Source organism: Eublepharis macularius, chromosome 3, assembly GCF_028583425.1.
Source record: "Eublepharis macularius isolate TG4126 chromosome 3, MPM_Emac_v1.0, whole genome shotgun sequence".
In the NCBI taxonomy this organism is placed as follows: domain Eukaryota; kingdom Metazoa; phylum Chordata; class Lepidosauria; order Squamata; family Eublepharidae; genus Eublepharis; species Eublepharis macularius.
Window position 1 is genome coordinate 98,585,325 of NC_072792.1, and position 16,447 is coordinate 98,601,771.

General features: G+C 45.6%; 1 protein-coding gene across 4 annotated transcripts in view; it reads right to left on the minus strand.

The window, feature by feature from the left end:
• The window catches only part of IL10RB (interleukin 10 receptor subunit beta), a 41,264-nt gene that overhangs the window by 12,773 nt on the left and 12,044 nt on the right, over positions 1-16,447 (minus strand). For all 4 annotated transcript variants that reach the window (XM_054973355.1, XM_054973356.1, XM_054973353.1 and 1 more), the window contains exon 4: positions 8,836-9,002. In XM_054973355.1, coding sequence (XP_054829330.1) covers positions 8,836-9,002 — 167 coding nt within the window. The remainder of the gene's footprint in view (positions 1-8,835; positions 9,003-16,447) is intronic.

Genomic DNA, 16,447 nt, shown 5'->3' on the forward strand with positions numbered 1-16,447 from the left:
GGCTGTTCAAGAGACATCATTGCCCCAGCCTTAGTCAATGGACTGGTCTTGCCAGTCCGGGAATTGCAAAACCCAGTCATTTTTGAACAAATGGATGGCACTAACATGAACCCTATCACCACAGAAACAGTTCCAGTAGCGACGGGCATGGGCCAACACTGGGAAAAAAGGTCTTTCGTCATCAGCACCACGGCCAAATACCCGTTAATTCTAGGTAGCAAGTGGCTATGTGATCACAACCCCTACATAAATTGGGCAGAAGGATGTATCACCTTCAACCACGCCAACTGTAAAAACCATCGATGGAACCAAAATTGGGGTAGTGATCCAACCCACACCGAAAAAGCTCTTCTCACCCAAGAAGAAATAAATCAAATACCCGAACATTATTGGCCCTTTTTGAATGCTTTCTCCGAAGAAGCTGATACTCTACCCCCGCACAGACGAACCGACTGCGCAGTAGAGATCTTACCCGGAGCCTCACTACCCAAAGGCCGACTCTATCCTATGAGTCTCCATGAACGGGAAGAGCTCCGGAAATTCATTGACACCAATCTCCAAAGGGGGTTCATCCGCCCAGCCAATAGTCCCCATGCGGCTCCGGTCCTCTTCGTGAAGAAAAAAGATGGGGGACTCCGGCTATGCACGGACTTTAGGGGACTTAATGCTGTGTCAACCAACAACGCCTATCCCATCCCGCTCATCCGGGACCTTCTCAACGTCGTGGCACAAGGTAAGATCTTTACGAAATTAGATTTAAAAGATGCTTACTTCCACGTTCGTATTAAGGCAAGAGATGAGTGGAAAACCGCGTTTAATACACCCCTCGGACAGTATGAATACTTAGTTATGCCTTTTGGATTGACGGGAGCCCCGTCTGTATTCATGTCCATGATAAATGAGGTTCTACATGAATTCCTTTATAAAGGTGTAGTGGTGTATCTTGATGATGTATTAATTTATTCAGACACCGAGGAGGACCACATTCAGCTGGTTCAGAAAGTTCTGGCCACTTTAATGAAAAATAAATTACCCATCAAGTTGTCCAAATGTGAATTCCATAAAACTGAACTCACTTACCTTGGTTACTGTATATCCCAAGAGGGTTTAAAAATGGATCCAGCCAAAATACAAGCGATCCAAGAATGGCAAACTCCCACCACCCGTAAAGAACTGCAGTCCTTCTTGGGTTTTGCCAACTTTTATAGAGACTTTATTGCAAACTTCGCGCAAATCACGCTCCCCTTAACAGAACTGTTAAAGACCAAAGATAAAGGGGACCAGGCAAAGAAACCCTCCTCCAAAATACAATGGACACCCGATTGCCAAACAGCCTTTGAATGCCTGAAAGGGCAATTTGTAACGGAACCCGTCCTCTGCCACCCCAACGAGAACTACCCTTTCATAGTGCAGGTCGACGCCAGCGATACGGCGATTGGAGGGGTATTATTGCAGAAGGGGGAGGATGGGAAACTGCGGCCTTGTGCATTCCTTTCAAGGAAGTTTTCTGATGCTGAAAGAAATTGGAATGTGTGGGAGAAGGAAGCCTTTGTGGTAAAAGCAGCCCTCACTAACTGGCGGCATTGGCTGGAGGGGGCGCGGCACCCCTTCGAGGTTTGGACGGACCATAAAAATCTGGAGGCCCTTCGAAGCCCTCGCAGACTGAATGCCAAACAATTACGATGGGCAGAACTCTTTTCCAAATTCAATTTCACTTTGAATTACCTCCCGGGCAAAACTAACTTTCTTGCAGACGCCCTATTGCGCATGCCCCAACACAAAAGCAAACGGGAGGAGACTATAGACACTGTCTTCTCACCTACGCAATTGGGAGGCGTGGTAACTACACGCCGCCGAGCAAGCCAGCCCCTCCCGCACAGCCAAGAGTGGAAATCGAAACTTAAATCTGAGGTGGAAAAGGAGGGGGTTAAAGCACCTAAAACTAAACTGAATCAATCCCCACATGGGGATTGGCTAGCCGGGAACAAATTTTACGTCCCAGACAGCCTCCGATGGGAGGTATTGCAGCGGTGTCATGATGCCCCCACCGCCGGACATTATGGGTACTTGAAAACGTTACATTTAATACAACGGCAGTTCTGGTGGCCGGGCATGCGCAAGGACATTTCCCAATATGTAGGCTCCTGCCCCATTTGCCTCAGCGCCAAAACTCGGAAAGGAAAACCTCCGGGTCTTTTACAACCATTGGAAACACCTAACAGACCTTGGGAAACAATATCCATGGACTTTATCACTGATTTACCTATTTCGAAAGGACATAATTGCATTTTGGTGGTAGTAGATCTGTTTTCCAAACAAGCGCATTTCATTCCATGTACTGCTGTACCCACCGCTCGAAAATTGGCAGATCTATTCTTAAAACACATCGTAAAATTACATTCTTTTCCGTCCAAGGTGATTTCGGATCGCGGCGGACAATTCGTTGCCAACTTCTGGCGGGAGCTTTTACAGATGTTGAATATTGAACAAGGAATCAGTTCAAGCCATCACCCACAAACCGACGGACAGTCAGAAAAAACTAATCAGATCTTAGAGCAGTTCCTTCGTTGCTACATTAACTTCCAACAGGATAATTGGGTGGACCTTCTCCCTCTAGCTGAATTTTCATACAACAACAGTGTGCATGCTTCCACCGGGGAGGCTCCTTTCAAGGTTGTATATGGAGCCCACTTCAACCCTTTTCCGTTGGACGCTCCCCCTCTCTATTCCTCTAGTTCGCCGGATGTGTCTTCATGGCGGGGGGAGGCCGCTCAACAATGGACTCTTATTAAAAAACACCTCGAGAAAGCCAAACAGGATTACAAAAAGTACGCAGATCGCCATCGTGCGGCCGATTGAGATTTACAACCTGGGGATCATGTTTATATTTCCACCAAAAATCTAAAACTAGCCCAGACCAGCCGCAAACTAGCGTTAAAGTTCCTTGGACCTTTTACTGTGCGCAAAGTAATCAATAAAGTGACTGTGGCAGTAAATTTACCCAAGAATTTGCGCCATGTTCATGATACATTCCATGTCAGTCTCTTAAAAAGAGCTCCAACCGATGACAAGTGGCATGTCAAAGCTCCACCCATCCCAACTTTAATAGATGACCAAGTACACTATGAAGTGCAACAAATTCTGGACTCTAAATTCAAACGTAATCAGCTTTTTAACCTCATCAGGTGGAAGGACTTTGATTCTGGTTATGATGAGTGGGTGAACTCTGTGCATGTTCATGCTCCTAGATTAACCAAAGCTTTTCATACTCGCTACCCATATAAACCAGGGGGGGATTTATTTTAAGGGGGGCAGAATGTCAGGTCCAGTGTATATATGAGCTGTACTGACTCCATTTTCTAATGCTTCTAGTGTTTAAGTGCTTTCCCCACAGGTGCACCAGTTCCCAAGCAGATTTCTCACCGGACGAGATTGTTCCACCCACCGTTCCACCCAGGATTGACCTTGAGAGAGCCCAGCTTCCCAAGACTGAAAGATGTTGTTTTGAGAACTGTGGGGGGAGGCTGGTTCAGCTGGGAACTGTTACTTTGTACCTCATGCTTTGCCCTTCATTGGTAACAATGATCTTGTACCATCCTGAGTCTCTTATTCAGGACAGTGGACTATAATGAACCATTTCTACAGTAAAGTTTCCTTATTCAAACAATGGACTCTTGTTTGCTTGTAAAGGAGAACCTGTGAGAAGGACATTATCTAGCCACAGTCTGACAGCGATGGGCTATATAGAGAAGTAGGGACAAACTCTTTAGACCACATGCCAAGACTAAAGATAGCAGAATAGTCTTTGCATTGGACTATACACTGTTGGCCAATTCTGTTAAAAGAATCATCCAAAAGTTCTTGCCCCTGTTAGAAGATATTTCAAGCTGTACCATACCTGCATTTCAGAGGACATGCAATCTTAAGAGATTCAATAATTAGTTCGGACATCCGAGTAAAAGATGATGATAAGGGTCTACCAACAGGCCATTTCAAATGCAGCTGAGGCAACTTAGTAATGAGCAAAGATGAAATTCAAGCATTGGGTCTAACACACATTCCTTGTTGCTCAATTAAGACATACAGACTAAACGATTGCTCTAACAAGGTATGTCGACTAAATAATTAGTTTACTTACATTGTCTTTAGTGATTTTTATTTGACATTTAGTTAGTTTTCATGGCTGTTATCTTTATACTAGTTTTGATACCGTAATACTTTCTTTCTTTTGGATTGTAACAGTGACAATGGCAAACCATGCCCAATGCAAGAAGGAATAATGGGTTACATTAGGCAGGACAGCACCATGTTCTTTATGTACCAGCATCATAACTCTGCTGTAACCACTAGTACTGTTCTCTTGCAGGATTGGAATAAAAACAAGGAACAAGCCATGGAGCAGAAAGCCCTCTTCCTTCACCCAAGTTACTATCTTACGTCTGGGAAAGTGGGTAGAAATAGCTGATTCTGTCCTGCATCCAAAGAAACCTCTTTGCTTTCTTCTTGGTGCTTTGGACCCTTTTCAGTCTGGATTCAGGCCAGGCCATGAGATGGAGAAGCTTTAGTATATGATCTCCGCCTGAATATAGACAAAGGCAGGGGCCTTTGGATCTATCTGCAACCCTTGACACAGTAGACCATACCATCTTATTGAGGAGTCCATAAGCAAAAGTATCAAAGAATGTACTTTGGGCTGGTTTAAACTGTTTCTCATGGAACAGACTCAAAGGGTTGCTGTCGGAGAACAGCTATCTCCAGAGTGGGAACTATCTTGTGGGGTTCCACAAGCCTCAATCTTATCCCACCCTTCGTGAGGACGGCGAAATAGAAATCCAAATAAAATAAAATAAAATAAAATAATCCCCCATGTTATTCAACCTTTATGCAAATCCTTACGAGAACTCATTTGCAGCTCTGGAATTGGATGCCATCAATATACAAATGACACCCAGCTCTATATTTCACTATCCAAATCACCACACGATGCAGTAGAACTCTTTAGCTGCCTGACAGCTGTGGTTAAATGGCCAAAAGCAAACAAACTGAAATTGAACCCAGACAAGATGGAAGTGGTGATCATTGGGAAGGCAGACCTTGAAGGACATTGTACTCCCTACTTTCAATGGATTTCGTCTGGTCCTTGCAGATTCAGTTAAGAGGCTAGGGGTTATACTGGATCCAGTGCTACTGCAAGAAAAACAAGTTAAGGTAGTTGCAAAAAATGCTTTCTACAACCTCTGTCTAGTCTGAAAGATGGCCTCTTACCATGATATGGCCAGTCTGGATCCACGCCATGGTAACCTCAAGCCTTGACTACTGTAATGCACTGTACATAGGTCTCTCTTCTAAGATATCTCAGGAGACTTCTCTTGGTGCAGAATGCTGCAGTTTGGCTATTGTTGGGGGATAGGAGGAGCATGAATATTCTGCGGTCACTATATGGGCTACCTATCAGTTGGTGGAGAGTGCCCTCAAGTCGTAGCTGACTTATAGCAACCTCTGGTGGGGTTTTCATGGCAAGATACTAACAGAGGTGATTTACCATTGCCTGCCTCTGCAACCTTGGTCTTCACTGGAGGTCCTCCATCCCCTGCTTAGCTTCTGAGATCTGATGAGATCAGGCTCACCTGGGCTATCCAGGTCAGGGCTCAGTTCAAGGAATTGGCTATCACATATCAAGCTCTTTATGGCCTTGGTCTATCAGATCCACAAGACTGCCTCTCTCCTTATGTTCTACCATGGTAGCCTCACTCATCTGAACAGGGCTTTCTACAGGTGCCACTTTGCACTGAGCAAAATCAATAGCTACCCATACATGTGTATTCTTTGTGGTGGCCCCAACCTTATAGAACGGCCTACCTTAAGAAGTCAGGAAAGCTCTCATTCTCCTGGCTTTCCCAAACAATGCAAAACTGAATTGTTCAATAGGGCTTTTTTACTCAGATAAGAGGGCTGTACTGTAAGGAAGCAGTCTAAGAGGAATGCATCAGTAAAGGGATCCGATCCGATCCAAGCCACACAGTCGCGTCCGACCCTCGGCTACTCCGCAGATCGTCCCCCTCCAGGCCTTTCTGTCCTATAGTGCGTCGAGAGAGATCCGCAGAGTCTCGCAGTGAAGTTTTTACAGGGTAGTTCACCATTGCTTTCCCCAACCCAACACATTTAGCTGTACAACAGCCACGAATGGTAAGTCATACGTTGCCACCCTCTTGGCACTTTGAGCCGGTGTGGGATAAGGGGGCAGTAAAGGGATACAGACCATAAAATTTACTGTGTGCTTTGGGTATGATCGTACTGGGTAGCTCTATGTTATTTAATGTTGTTCAATGTATTGGCCTTAGAATTGCTTATCCTTTATTTCAGCATTTCTTCAACTCTGCTGGTTTTAAATCATTGAAAATTTGCACTTACAGATCTTATTACATTTCTTATTGAAATGCCCTTGAAATTGATTGTACTAACTCATATTGTGTAATCTGCCTTGAGTTTCAGTGAGAAAGGTGGACTATAAATTATGTAAATAAATAAATAAATACAGTACACCAAACAATTGTACAGGGTGCTTTTATGTATGTTTATGTTGTGCTTTTAAAGTTTAGAATAAAGATTAAGACAAAGGCTATATGGAAAAGGTTGGTGTTGAGGAGAGCTCTGAAGAGAGAAAATAGCACTATATATTCTACAAGCTTATTCATACAACAGCTGTAGAATCTGAATAAATAATAAAGAACTTCTGAATATACTCTTGCAGGTACCAGCCTGTACACAGGTGAAATCAACAGCAGCCCATACATGGGCTTTCTCTGTGGTGGCCCCTACCCTATGGAACGGCCTGCCTGAGGTCAAGAGAGCCCCCACGCTCTTGGCTTTCCGCAAACAATGCAAATCCAAATTATTCAAAAAGGCTTTTTTCTCAGCTAGAAGGGCAGTATTGTAGGGAAGAGATCTCATATCTTTCACTAATGAGTTAGGGACCACAGACTTCACCATTATGTTGCCTTACATATTATCTGTTGCTTTTAATATGTACTCCTATGCAGGAGCGGCGCCAGGGTTTTCGGCGGCCGCAGCCAGCTGGTGGGCTGGGCACGCGTGCGTGTACGCACGCACCCCCCCACCTGCATGATGATGTCATGTGTGACATCATCACAGGTGCACATGCGAGCCAGCCCGATTGCTGCGGTGGGCGGCTGGGACAGCACGCCGGTGGCCTCCCAAGTCTCCCACTTGGTCACCCTGCGCCACCCCAGATGCCTGCCCGCAGCTGCTGTGCCCGGCCGAGGGTGTGTGTTGGTGGCAGTGGCAGTGCGGAGTGGGAGAGCTGGGAGGCTGCAGCTCTATGGCGCATGCTCCCACCCCCGGCGCCCCCTCCGGCACCCTGAGGCAACCGCCTACGTGGCCTCAATGGGCACGCTGGCCCTGCTCCTATGCTTCATGTTATCTAATGTCTGTCCTACAACTGATTATGTTCTGTTTCAACAATTCTTCAACTCTGTATTGGATCCTTGCTAATGCTATGTCTTTATAAAATCCTATGACATTGTTTATGGAAATGTCCTTGACACTGTATGGAAATGTCCTTGCAACTGATTGTACTAATCTCACACTATGTAATCCACCTTAAGTCTCAGTGAGAAAGGAGGACTATAAATGACATAAACAAACAAACAAACAAACAAATAAAATGATGTTGGCACCACATGTCACTCCGGAAACTCCTCACCATAATTCACTGCCAGTGGTATCCTCTATACAGACAATACAAAGTAATGGGCTGGGCTGGGCTAGGCTAGGCTGAAGTATTTGCTGGAAATTTCTGACAAAACTAAACTACGGATTAGCACTGTCAGGAATTGACTCTTATCCCTTCAAAGACAAAACAAACAAAAAACACAACTCACAGTTTTCTATACTTTGGAATGTAGAAGGGAACCTCCAGACTAGGGGTGTGCACACACACAAAAATGTGGTTGATCCAGATCTGGGTTTCAGAAACACCAAATTATTTTTTTTTTAAATTGATATCCTTGAAATCTGGATTAGATTCTCTAATCGGGTAAGAGACTCCTGAATTTACCTGGCCATTACTCCCTATAGGGAAAATTGCGGGGGGGGGGGGGGAGAAGACTAGCATTTTTCCAGAAAACATCAGATTTTCAGGGAATCGACTCCTTCTGGTCCACTAAAGACCCCTCAAAAATTTCTACAGGCTCCTGGATAAGCTGCCCCCAGCCACTCCCCATTGTTCCAATGGGGGAAACATTTCCAAAGTGTTCCAGGCAGAGGGAAACCTTAAGCAAAGGCAATCCCAAAGGCAAGTCCCAATGCAAGCTGAACCAACAGAACCAAACTACAGTAAGAGACAAATGTCAAACTAGAGAATCCCAAAATGAAGCTGGGTGGGATGTGAGGCTTGCTGGAGCTGCAGAGTTTAAAAGGCGGCCAGTGGTGGCTTGACAGGCTTTTTTGGAGCTCAGGCAGGGGTGAAGGGGTGGAATGGGATTGGAATTCACTCTGTTTGCTGCCTCCTGCCCCCGCCCCCGCTGACCTTGTGTTGTTGTCTTACCATGTCACAGAGCTTGCCTCCACTTTGTGCCACTGCCTCTCACTTGCTGCTTTCCCACCTTCACTGTGGCTGCCTGCAGCTGAATAATCCAACCTATCAGAATCCAGATTCCCAGATCCAATTCAGGATTCTTCATGTGATCCAGCATAGACAAATTATGCTGGATAAGCATACACCTGGCTATTTCACCAGTTCACGAGTTCCAGATCACACACCCCTTCTCCAAACACTACAACAGGAATTCAGTCACAAATGCCAACAAGCCTTACCTGTTCAGTATAGTCCTTCTTCAAGATCTGCATGTTGTAAATCACAGTACCATATAACTCCTCTATGGATAAAGTAGCACTATTACGTTGAAGAAAGGGACCTTTGACTTCTACATACAAAGCCCTAGATCTTGGTTCAACATGAACATCGGGGGGTCCAATGGTTGCTAAATGAGGGGGAAGAAAGCAAGAGGCAAATTGTCTTTTTCATATAGCCTTCGGAGCCATTTACAAATGCAACAGTTCATATTAATCAGAAGATTCTGGGGGGTCGCGATGAGAATGGAAATTTGGACATGAAGGTTTTTCTATTTAGGTAGAGGAAGACATCCTGGCACTTAAGTTTGACTTCTCCTATAAGGGAGGTATTAGACCACTCTTTCTGTCCCTGAGGAGAGGGAGTACCTCCTTCAGTTCACAGGCTTCGAGAGCATTCCATAGAAAACCATGAAGTGTGCCTTAGCTTACTGTAGCCAACAGAACTTAACCTGAAAAAACTATCAAATCAGAGGCAAGGATGAGTGGTGCTCCTGCCACCTCAGAAAACATTAAACAAGAACTGTAAAACAGTCAATGATAGGTTAAAATATATGAGATAAGAGGGCTCAAAATCCCACATAAGTGACCAGAATCCCCTAGACAGGGGTGGGTCCAGGATGTCCTCCTCTACTTCAAACAGAAGGAACCTTCATGGTAAGTCCAAAGTTCCTTTCACATTTGAGAAGAAGAGGACATCCTGACTCATGGGATGTTACACAGTGTTAAGGAAAAATTTCTTAAAGTTACTCTGCATTCAGGTGACATTTCCCAACAGCCGTTGCCCACATTAACTGCAGCTGTAATGGAGAGCCAAGCTATAAAACCAGGACGCCTACATTTCCCATCAAAACTTGAGGGAAGCTGACCACTGTCCAACCTGTGTAAGGTGTCACTTGTAGCTTGGCTCTGAGGGCCAAACTACAAGTGACGAATGACACTTGAACAGCAAGTGGACTGAGTGGAGAGCAAGAGGAGGGCAAGTGAACAGGGAGGAATACACTTGTTGTTCAAGTGTCATTCGTCAGTTGTAGTTTGGCCCTAAGACATCAAAAACCAGTGAACCATAAAGATAAATGAGTTTTATTCTAACAAAACCCAGATGCAGATGCCTTCATTAAGACACATGCATGAAAAAATAGTCACAGCAGAGTCTTATATACTTATTACAGCTAATTGTTTACAGAATAAAACATCAAGAGTTAACACAGGATTTAAACAAACAATTCGTTGGAAATGCTGTCTTTAGGAATGATGGCACCTGATGGTTCTGGACAGGGCTTTTTTTCTGGGAAAAGAGGAGGTGGAACTCAGTGGTGAAACTCAGGACTGCACAATGATGTCACTTTGGGTCAGCTGGAACAAGGGGGGAGTTTTTTAAAGTTTAAATCGCCCTTGGTGAAAATGGTCGCATGGCCGGTGGCACCGCCCCCTGATCTCCAGACAGAGGGGTGTGCAGGTCTGCTTCAATAGCACTCATAATGGATGAAAGGTTTGAAAAGGTTATAAAATTCCCTAACACAAAGTTTTCCTCCCTCCAAGATTTATGTCCCTCTTATAGCACTGTTGAAGGATCCACTGTCTGAAGGCTGTACTGGCTACTGCATGAGAGTCCATTTTGTAATGATGTATAAAAGTAGACACAGCTGCCCTAGAGGCTGCTCTACAGATCTTCAAAACCAATGCATTGTAATGAAAAGGGGCTGTGGTGGCTGCACTCCTGGTGGAATGGGCTGTAATCCCTTCCTGAGGTTTGAGTCCCAGGGAAGAATAAGCCAGGATGATGCCTGCTGAGAGATACTTTTAAACGGATTCGTTTTCATTTTCGCAGCCATGTCGGACGCTCCTCTCGGCAGGTCCGAGAGGAAGCGGCCGAGCTGCCTGGCCGGGCGGCTGATCTGCAAAGGTTAGCCCCCAGACTCTCAGGCAGGGAGTCTGAGTCCGGGACGCGGCGGGAAGAGCCCTCTGACAGATCGAGGCAGGGGGTAAATCGCCCGTTTGTCCCTATGGAGGCCGGCAGACAAGCGCGGCACCTAGTGTGCTGCCGGGCTATGGAAAACGGCAAGGAGCAGGATTAGGCGAAAGCCTGCAAGTAAGTGAATCCCTTCTGTTACTACAAGCGTTGTGAGGAGTGGTGGGGTCTGAAGGTTAGAAGACTCGGATTTTTCCCCCCTCATAGAGTCTCGGAAGATTGGCGGTTTCCCCCCCCCCCTAAAATGGCAGCGAAAAAGCAGAGTCCTTCTCTTGGCAAGTCAGTTACGGCGGCCTTGCAGAGGGGCGAGACGCTTGAAGAACTGGTTAAAAGAGCGGTTATGGAAGCCATAAAACCCTTTGTTGACAAGCTGAATGAAACAGATCAAAGGGTGGGCTTAATTGAAAGCGATGTGAAAGCCATTAAAGAAGCAGCGGGGGGGGGCAGAGAAGTCTGCCCGGGAAAGTGCGTCACTTACGAGAGCAACGAACAGGGAATTAAAGTTGGTGGAAAACCAGCTGATCGGACTGCAAGTGGAGCGAACACAAACCATTTTGTGTCTCCAGAATGTTAAAGAGGAGGAAAAAGAGGATTTATGGGATCTCGCCTCGGAACTTTTAGCGACACCCGCGAGGGCAACTAAAGAAGAAGTGAAAAGTGCCATTTTGGGAGTCCGTCGGGCATCTTCAAAATATGCAACGAAGCGGCAGCTGCCTCGCGAGATTGTTATCGAGTTTTCATCTAGGAGGGTCCGGGACAGTATCCTATATAATTCATACAATGCGGAATTGGACTTTCTGGGAAATAAAGTCAAGATATTGAAGGACGTTCCATTTTTAGTGCGGAAGAAAAGATTTAAGTACAAGATGTTGGCAGCTCTTTTGAGGGAACGGGACATAAAGTACAAATGGCTACTCCCGGAAGGAATCGGGTTTAGTTATAAAGATAAAGCTTACAAGATTAATTCTGAAGATCAGCTAAGGGATTTTGTGGATAAAAATCCAGAATTTGGACCAGACACCAAGCAAAAAGTAGAGGATCCAAAGCCTGAAGGGAGGGGGGAGGCAATGAGCGCTCCGGCGGTAGCTGCGCAGAGGGAATTGCGCCCGAGGTCCAGGGGAGGGAAAAAGATTTAATTTGAACTGTAATTTGTATGATCAACCACTCCGTCACTATTTTATTAAGCTATTTTTTTACTGTGGCAGTATGAAGGGAAAGCATTGAAACGTAGTGTTTAGTGTTTGTAGGTTACCTTCCCCTTTTTTTCCACCCCCCCTTCCCTTTCTCTTTTTTCTCCCTTCCTTCCCATCCCTTGTGCTATTGTAGTCTTTTGTAGTTACTGTTTTGTAGGTTATGTATGTATGTAGTAGTTTTGTATGTTAGATATTGTATGTTAGGTTATGTTGTATGTTAGGTTATGTATGTATGTAGTAGTTTTGTATGTTAGATATTGAAAAATAAAAAATATTATAAAAAAAAAAGAGAGAGATACTTTTAAACCCCTTCCTACCCTTAGTCACCGGGTGATAAACTACGAAAAGGACATCTGACTTCCTGATACAATGCTATATATAGATATGTATGCTGTATATAGATAATACAGCTCTGTGTACACCCAAGACATGTCAGTTCTTCTCTTTGGGGTGTGATGAATTGGGGCAAAAATGGAAGGTACACCTCTTGAGACCTGTGGAAAGTGGAACCTCTTTTGGAATGAACTAAGCATCTAGCTGGAGAGAACTATCAGGTCCTTTTTGAAAAATGCAAATCCCTTTTGCTATAGATAGAACTCCCAGCTACTAAATGCATCTGGCAGAAGTTATGGCCATAAGGAACAGGACCTTAAGCAGGAGGTATTTAAGAGATGCTTCTTGAAGCAGTTCAAATTGTGATTTTGGAGAACCCTATGAAGCTGCCAAAAGAGGTAATAGTGAATAATGGGAGGGCTGGAAAGTGCTGCTCCTCTGAGGAAATGCTTGACTGCCAGATGGCATGAGAGTGGGCTACCCCCAACTAAAGGTAACATTGAAGCTAGTGTCATTTCCTGCCTACGGAGTGTGTTTGCTCTGAGTCGCTGGTCAAGTCAGTCTTGTAGAAGGGATAGCATCATAGGCATGTCAGTGTCATGCAGGGTCTTGTGCCTCTTCTGGCCCATCTGACAAAAGCTTTCAAGGTGCAGCTATAAATCTTTTCGTTTTCACTACCTGTTCTGAGAACCCTTGATTCAGTAGCCCTTGCTGCTCAATCTTCAAGCTATCATACATGACCAGGCTGTGTTAGGCTATCAGTCCCTGGGATGTCCTGGAGGACTGGAAGTGCTCATGGTAGCTGAGCCAATAGTGAGATCAGGTCCAAGAACCAGGTCCTCCTGGGTCAACATGGAGCCAATTTAATCACTTCTGCTCTTTCCTGCTTGAATTTGTTCAATGCTCTGGAAATCAGTGGGACCCAAGGGAAGACTTATAGCAGTCCATCTGGCTATAGAGAGAGAAGTGCACCCATCTGTTCCATTTGTAGACAGTTGTAGTGGAAAAAGAAGCAGGTGGTCTTTGTGTTGAGACAGGAGGCAAAGAGGTTGACACAAGGTTGGCCGAATGTCTTGTCACGATCAAGTAGGACATGGGAAAAGGCTCACTCCCCTTGGTCCAGGCAACTCCGAGTGAGCCAGTTGGCTTGGGAATCCCAATGTATTCCATTTAGATGGATTTCAGATGTCTTTCCAACCATTTCATGACTGGAGAAGCTCCCTTTTACAATTTCCAAGATCATGTGCCTCCCTAGTGATTGATGTGAGCTTTGGCCCACGTCCAGACACAAATGTGAAGGTGCTTTGACATTCTCGGGAAGTATTTTAGTACCAGGGAGATTGCCCTGAGCTCCAGGAAATTTATGCTTATGGACTGTTCTGATGCCGACCAGGTTCCCAGAGAACAGTGCAATCCCCATCCCAACAAACTTGCATCTGTGGTGATCAACAAATCTGTCTCTGGGTGGATTTCCTTGCCTCTGATCCTATGCAAAATGATGGTCCACCAATGAAGGAAAAGCCACAACCATGAATTGACTCACAGATGTTGTTTGAGGGCTACTGGCTACTGGTGAGGGAGTAAGAACCACTGAAGGACCCTGGAGTGTGCTCAGGCACATGGGATTGTGGCAATGGCTACAATAATCAAGCCCAAGAGCTGTGCCAGGAACACAGGATCCACTGACCTGGATGAGATGGCCAGTTTGCTGTGCTTCTCAGTTTTACCATTTTTTCCAGCAGGAAGAAGAGATTCATGTGAACTGAAGCCACTATCTCTCCTAGGTGAGTCACCACCTGCAAAGGGGTCAGCAGGTTCTTTTCAAGGTTGATGAGGAAGTCATGAGATGACAGGCACTTGTGTGTGGACTGCATGTTCTGAGCTGCCTTCACCTGCCAGATTGTCCAGGTAGGAGTGTAAGTGGATGCTATGAGATCGGCACCCTACAAGAGTAGCCATCACTTTTCTGAACACCCTTGGAGATGCTGCCAGCCTGAAGGTCTCAGCCTTGAATTTGTATTCATCTTTTCCCCAGGTCAAAGACAAGTACTTTCTGTGTGGAGGGAAAATAGGGACATGAAGGCTGGTCTCCCTAATGCTTATGAATGTTGTGAAGTCTCTCCTAGAACTGCCTCTGAGATCAACTTTACAACCTCAATCTTGAAATTTTTGTAAGCAATGAACTTGTTGAGGAATTTTAGGTCCAAATTGGTCCCCCAGTACCAATTCTTTTGGAACAGTAAAAAATATGCTAGGGAAGAGGCTATATAGCAGCAACATCTATGCGGACAGGGACCAGTGTATCTGTGGGACCGCCTCTCCCTATATGTGCCCCAGAGGATGCTTCGATCAGGTGACAAACAACTGCCAGTGGTCCCTGGCCCCAGGGAGACCCGCTTAGCCTCGACCAGGGCCAGGGCCTTTTCAGTCCTGGCTCCAACCTGGTGGAACACTCTGTCCAATGAGACCAGGACCCAGAAGGATTTGTTATCCTTCTGCCGGGCCCGTAAGACAGAGCTGTTCTGCCAGGTGGATGGTGGAGGCTGAGCTGGGCCCTTACCAGCCAAACAGAGGTGAACGCACTCCCTGACAGAGGCATCCACCACTGACTTTTCTGTTAACCAACTACGCAAGGAATCTTAATATGGTGGATTGGGGGCAGGCTGATAAACTGATTACTCCTGCGCTGCCTTCCTTGTACTTTTAAATACTTCTATTGTACTGTTTTTATATTATACCGCCAGGTTTCAAGTGTTAGTTTTACTGCAAAAGAGTCTTTCTCCCACATGCTCCAATTACGTTCAGTCTCTGAGAATTTCTTAGAAATGTACGCGCAGGGGTGCAGTTTCCCCTCATCATTGGGCTGTAAAAGCACGCCGCCCACTGCCCAGTGGCATCCACTTGGACTACGAATTTTCAGTTCTCATCAAGGTGCTGTAGAACCGGTTCAGAAATAAACAGCTGTTTTAGGTTCTCAAAAGCCTTTTGGCACTCTGCTGTCCAATTCAATTTAGCACTAGGGTTTTTTCCCTTGCAGCCCTTTCCCCTTCATTTTTAACAAGTCTGTTAAGGGGAGGGCAATTTGAGCAAAGTTCTTTATCCAGGGTCTGTAAAAGTTAGCAAACCCTAGAAACGACTGCAATTGTCTCCTTGTTTGGGGGGCCTCCCAACCCAGTATGGCCTGGATTTTTACCGGGTCCATTTTCATTCCTTGGTGAGAGACATATGCTGCTGCATTCTAACAAGTTTTACAACTTGAGTTCTATTTTCGACCTCACATGCCAATTGGATCCAACCTAGTAGGGTTTGTGGGTCATCTAGCATTAATGCTCTATCTAACAAGTCAGCATTTAATCCGTTATGAAAAAGTTCATTTTTTACTTCATGGTAGCCCGGTACTTTGGTGGCGATTTGCCTAAATTCAGTAGCGTATTCTCTGAAGTTTCTAGACCCCTGCTTGATAGTTCTGAGCTTTGTTCTAGCTCTCCCCCCTTCTAGTGGGTCATCAAATTGAGTTCTGAGCGCACATGCAAAATTGTTTAAGTCATGTAGCTCAGGTGCTCCCATGTTATACAGGGTTACGTATCATTCGGCTGCCGCCCCTACCATTTCAGGTCCCAGGTGACTCACCTGACCGTGTTCTGAGGGAAATAAGTGTACCCAATCATGGAAGAATTCCATGGGTTGTACTAGGAAAAATCCGAGGTTTCTAGGGTTCCCATCAAATGTGGCTTCCAATCTGAACCATCCTTGCGGCAATCCTAGTGTGAGGGCTTCTACTCCCTGGTACCCCACCGCCTGGTGGATCGGGGCCGCTCCAAAGGGGGGTGGTTGCAATTGTCCTTGAGCCACGTAAGGTATCTGGTAGGCTCCATTTGCGCCAAAATCAATTGGGGCAGCTTGCAGTATCCCTCCATGCGGTGGCTGAACAACTTGTGCTTGGATTCTCTGGGCTCCCTGCGGGATGTTTACTGGGGGACCCCCCCATTGAATGTGTCCCATTTGTATCCTTTGAGGGACATTCATTTGAGGACCCCCTGCCTGAGTATGTCCTATTTGTACTCCTGCCCCCATTGGG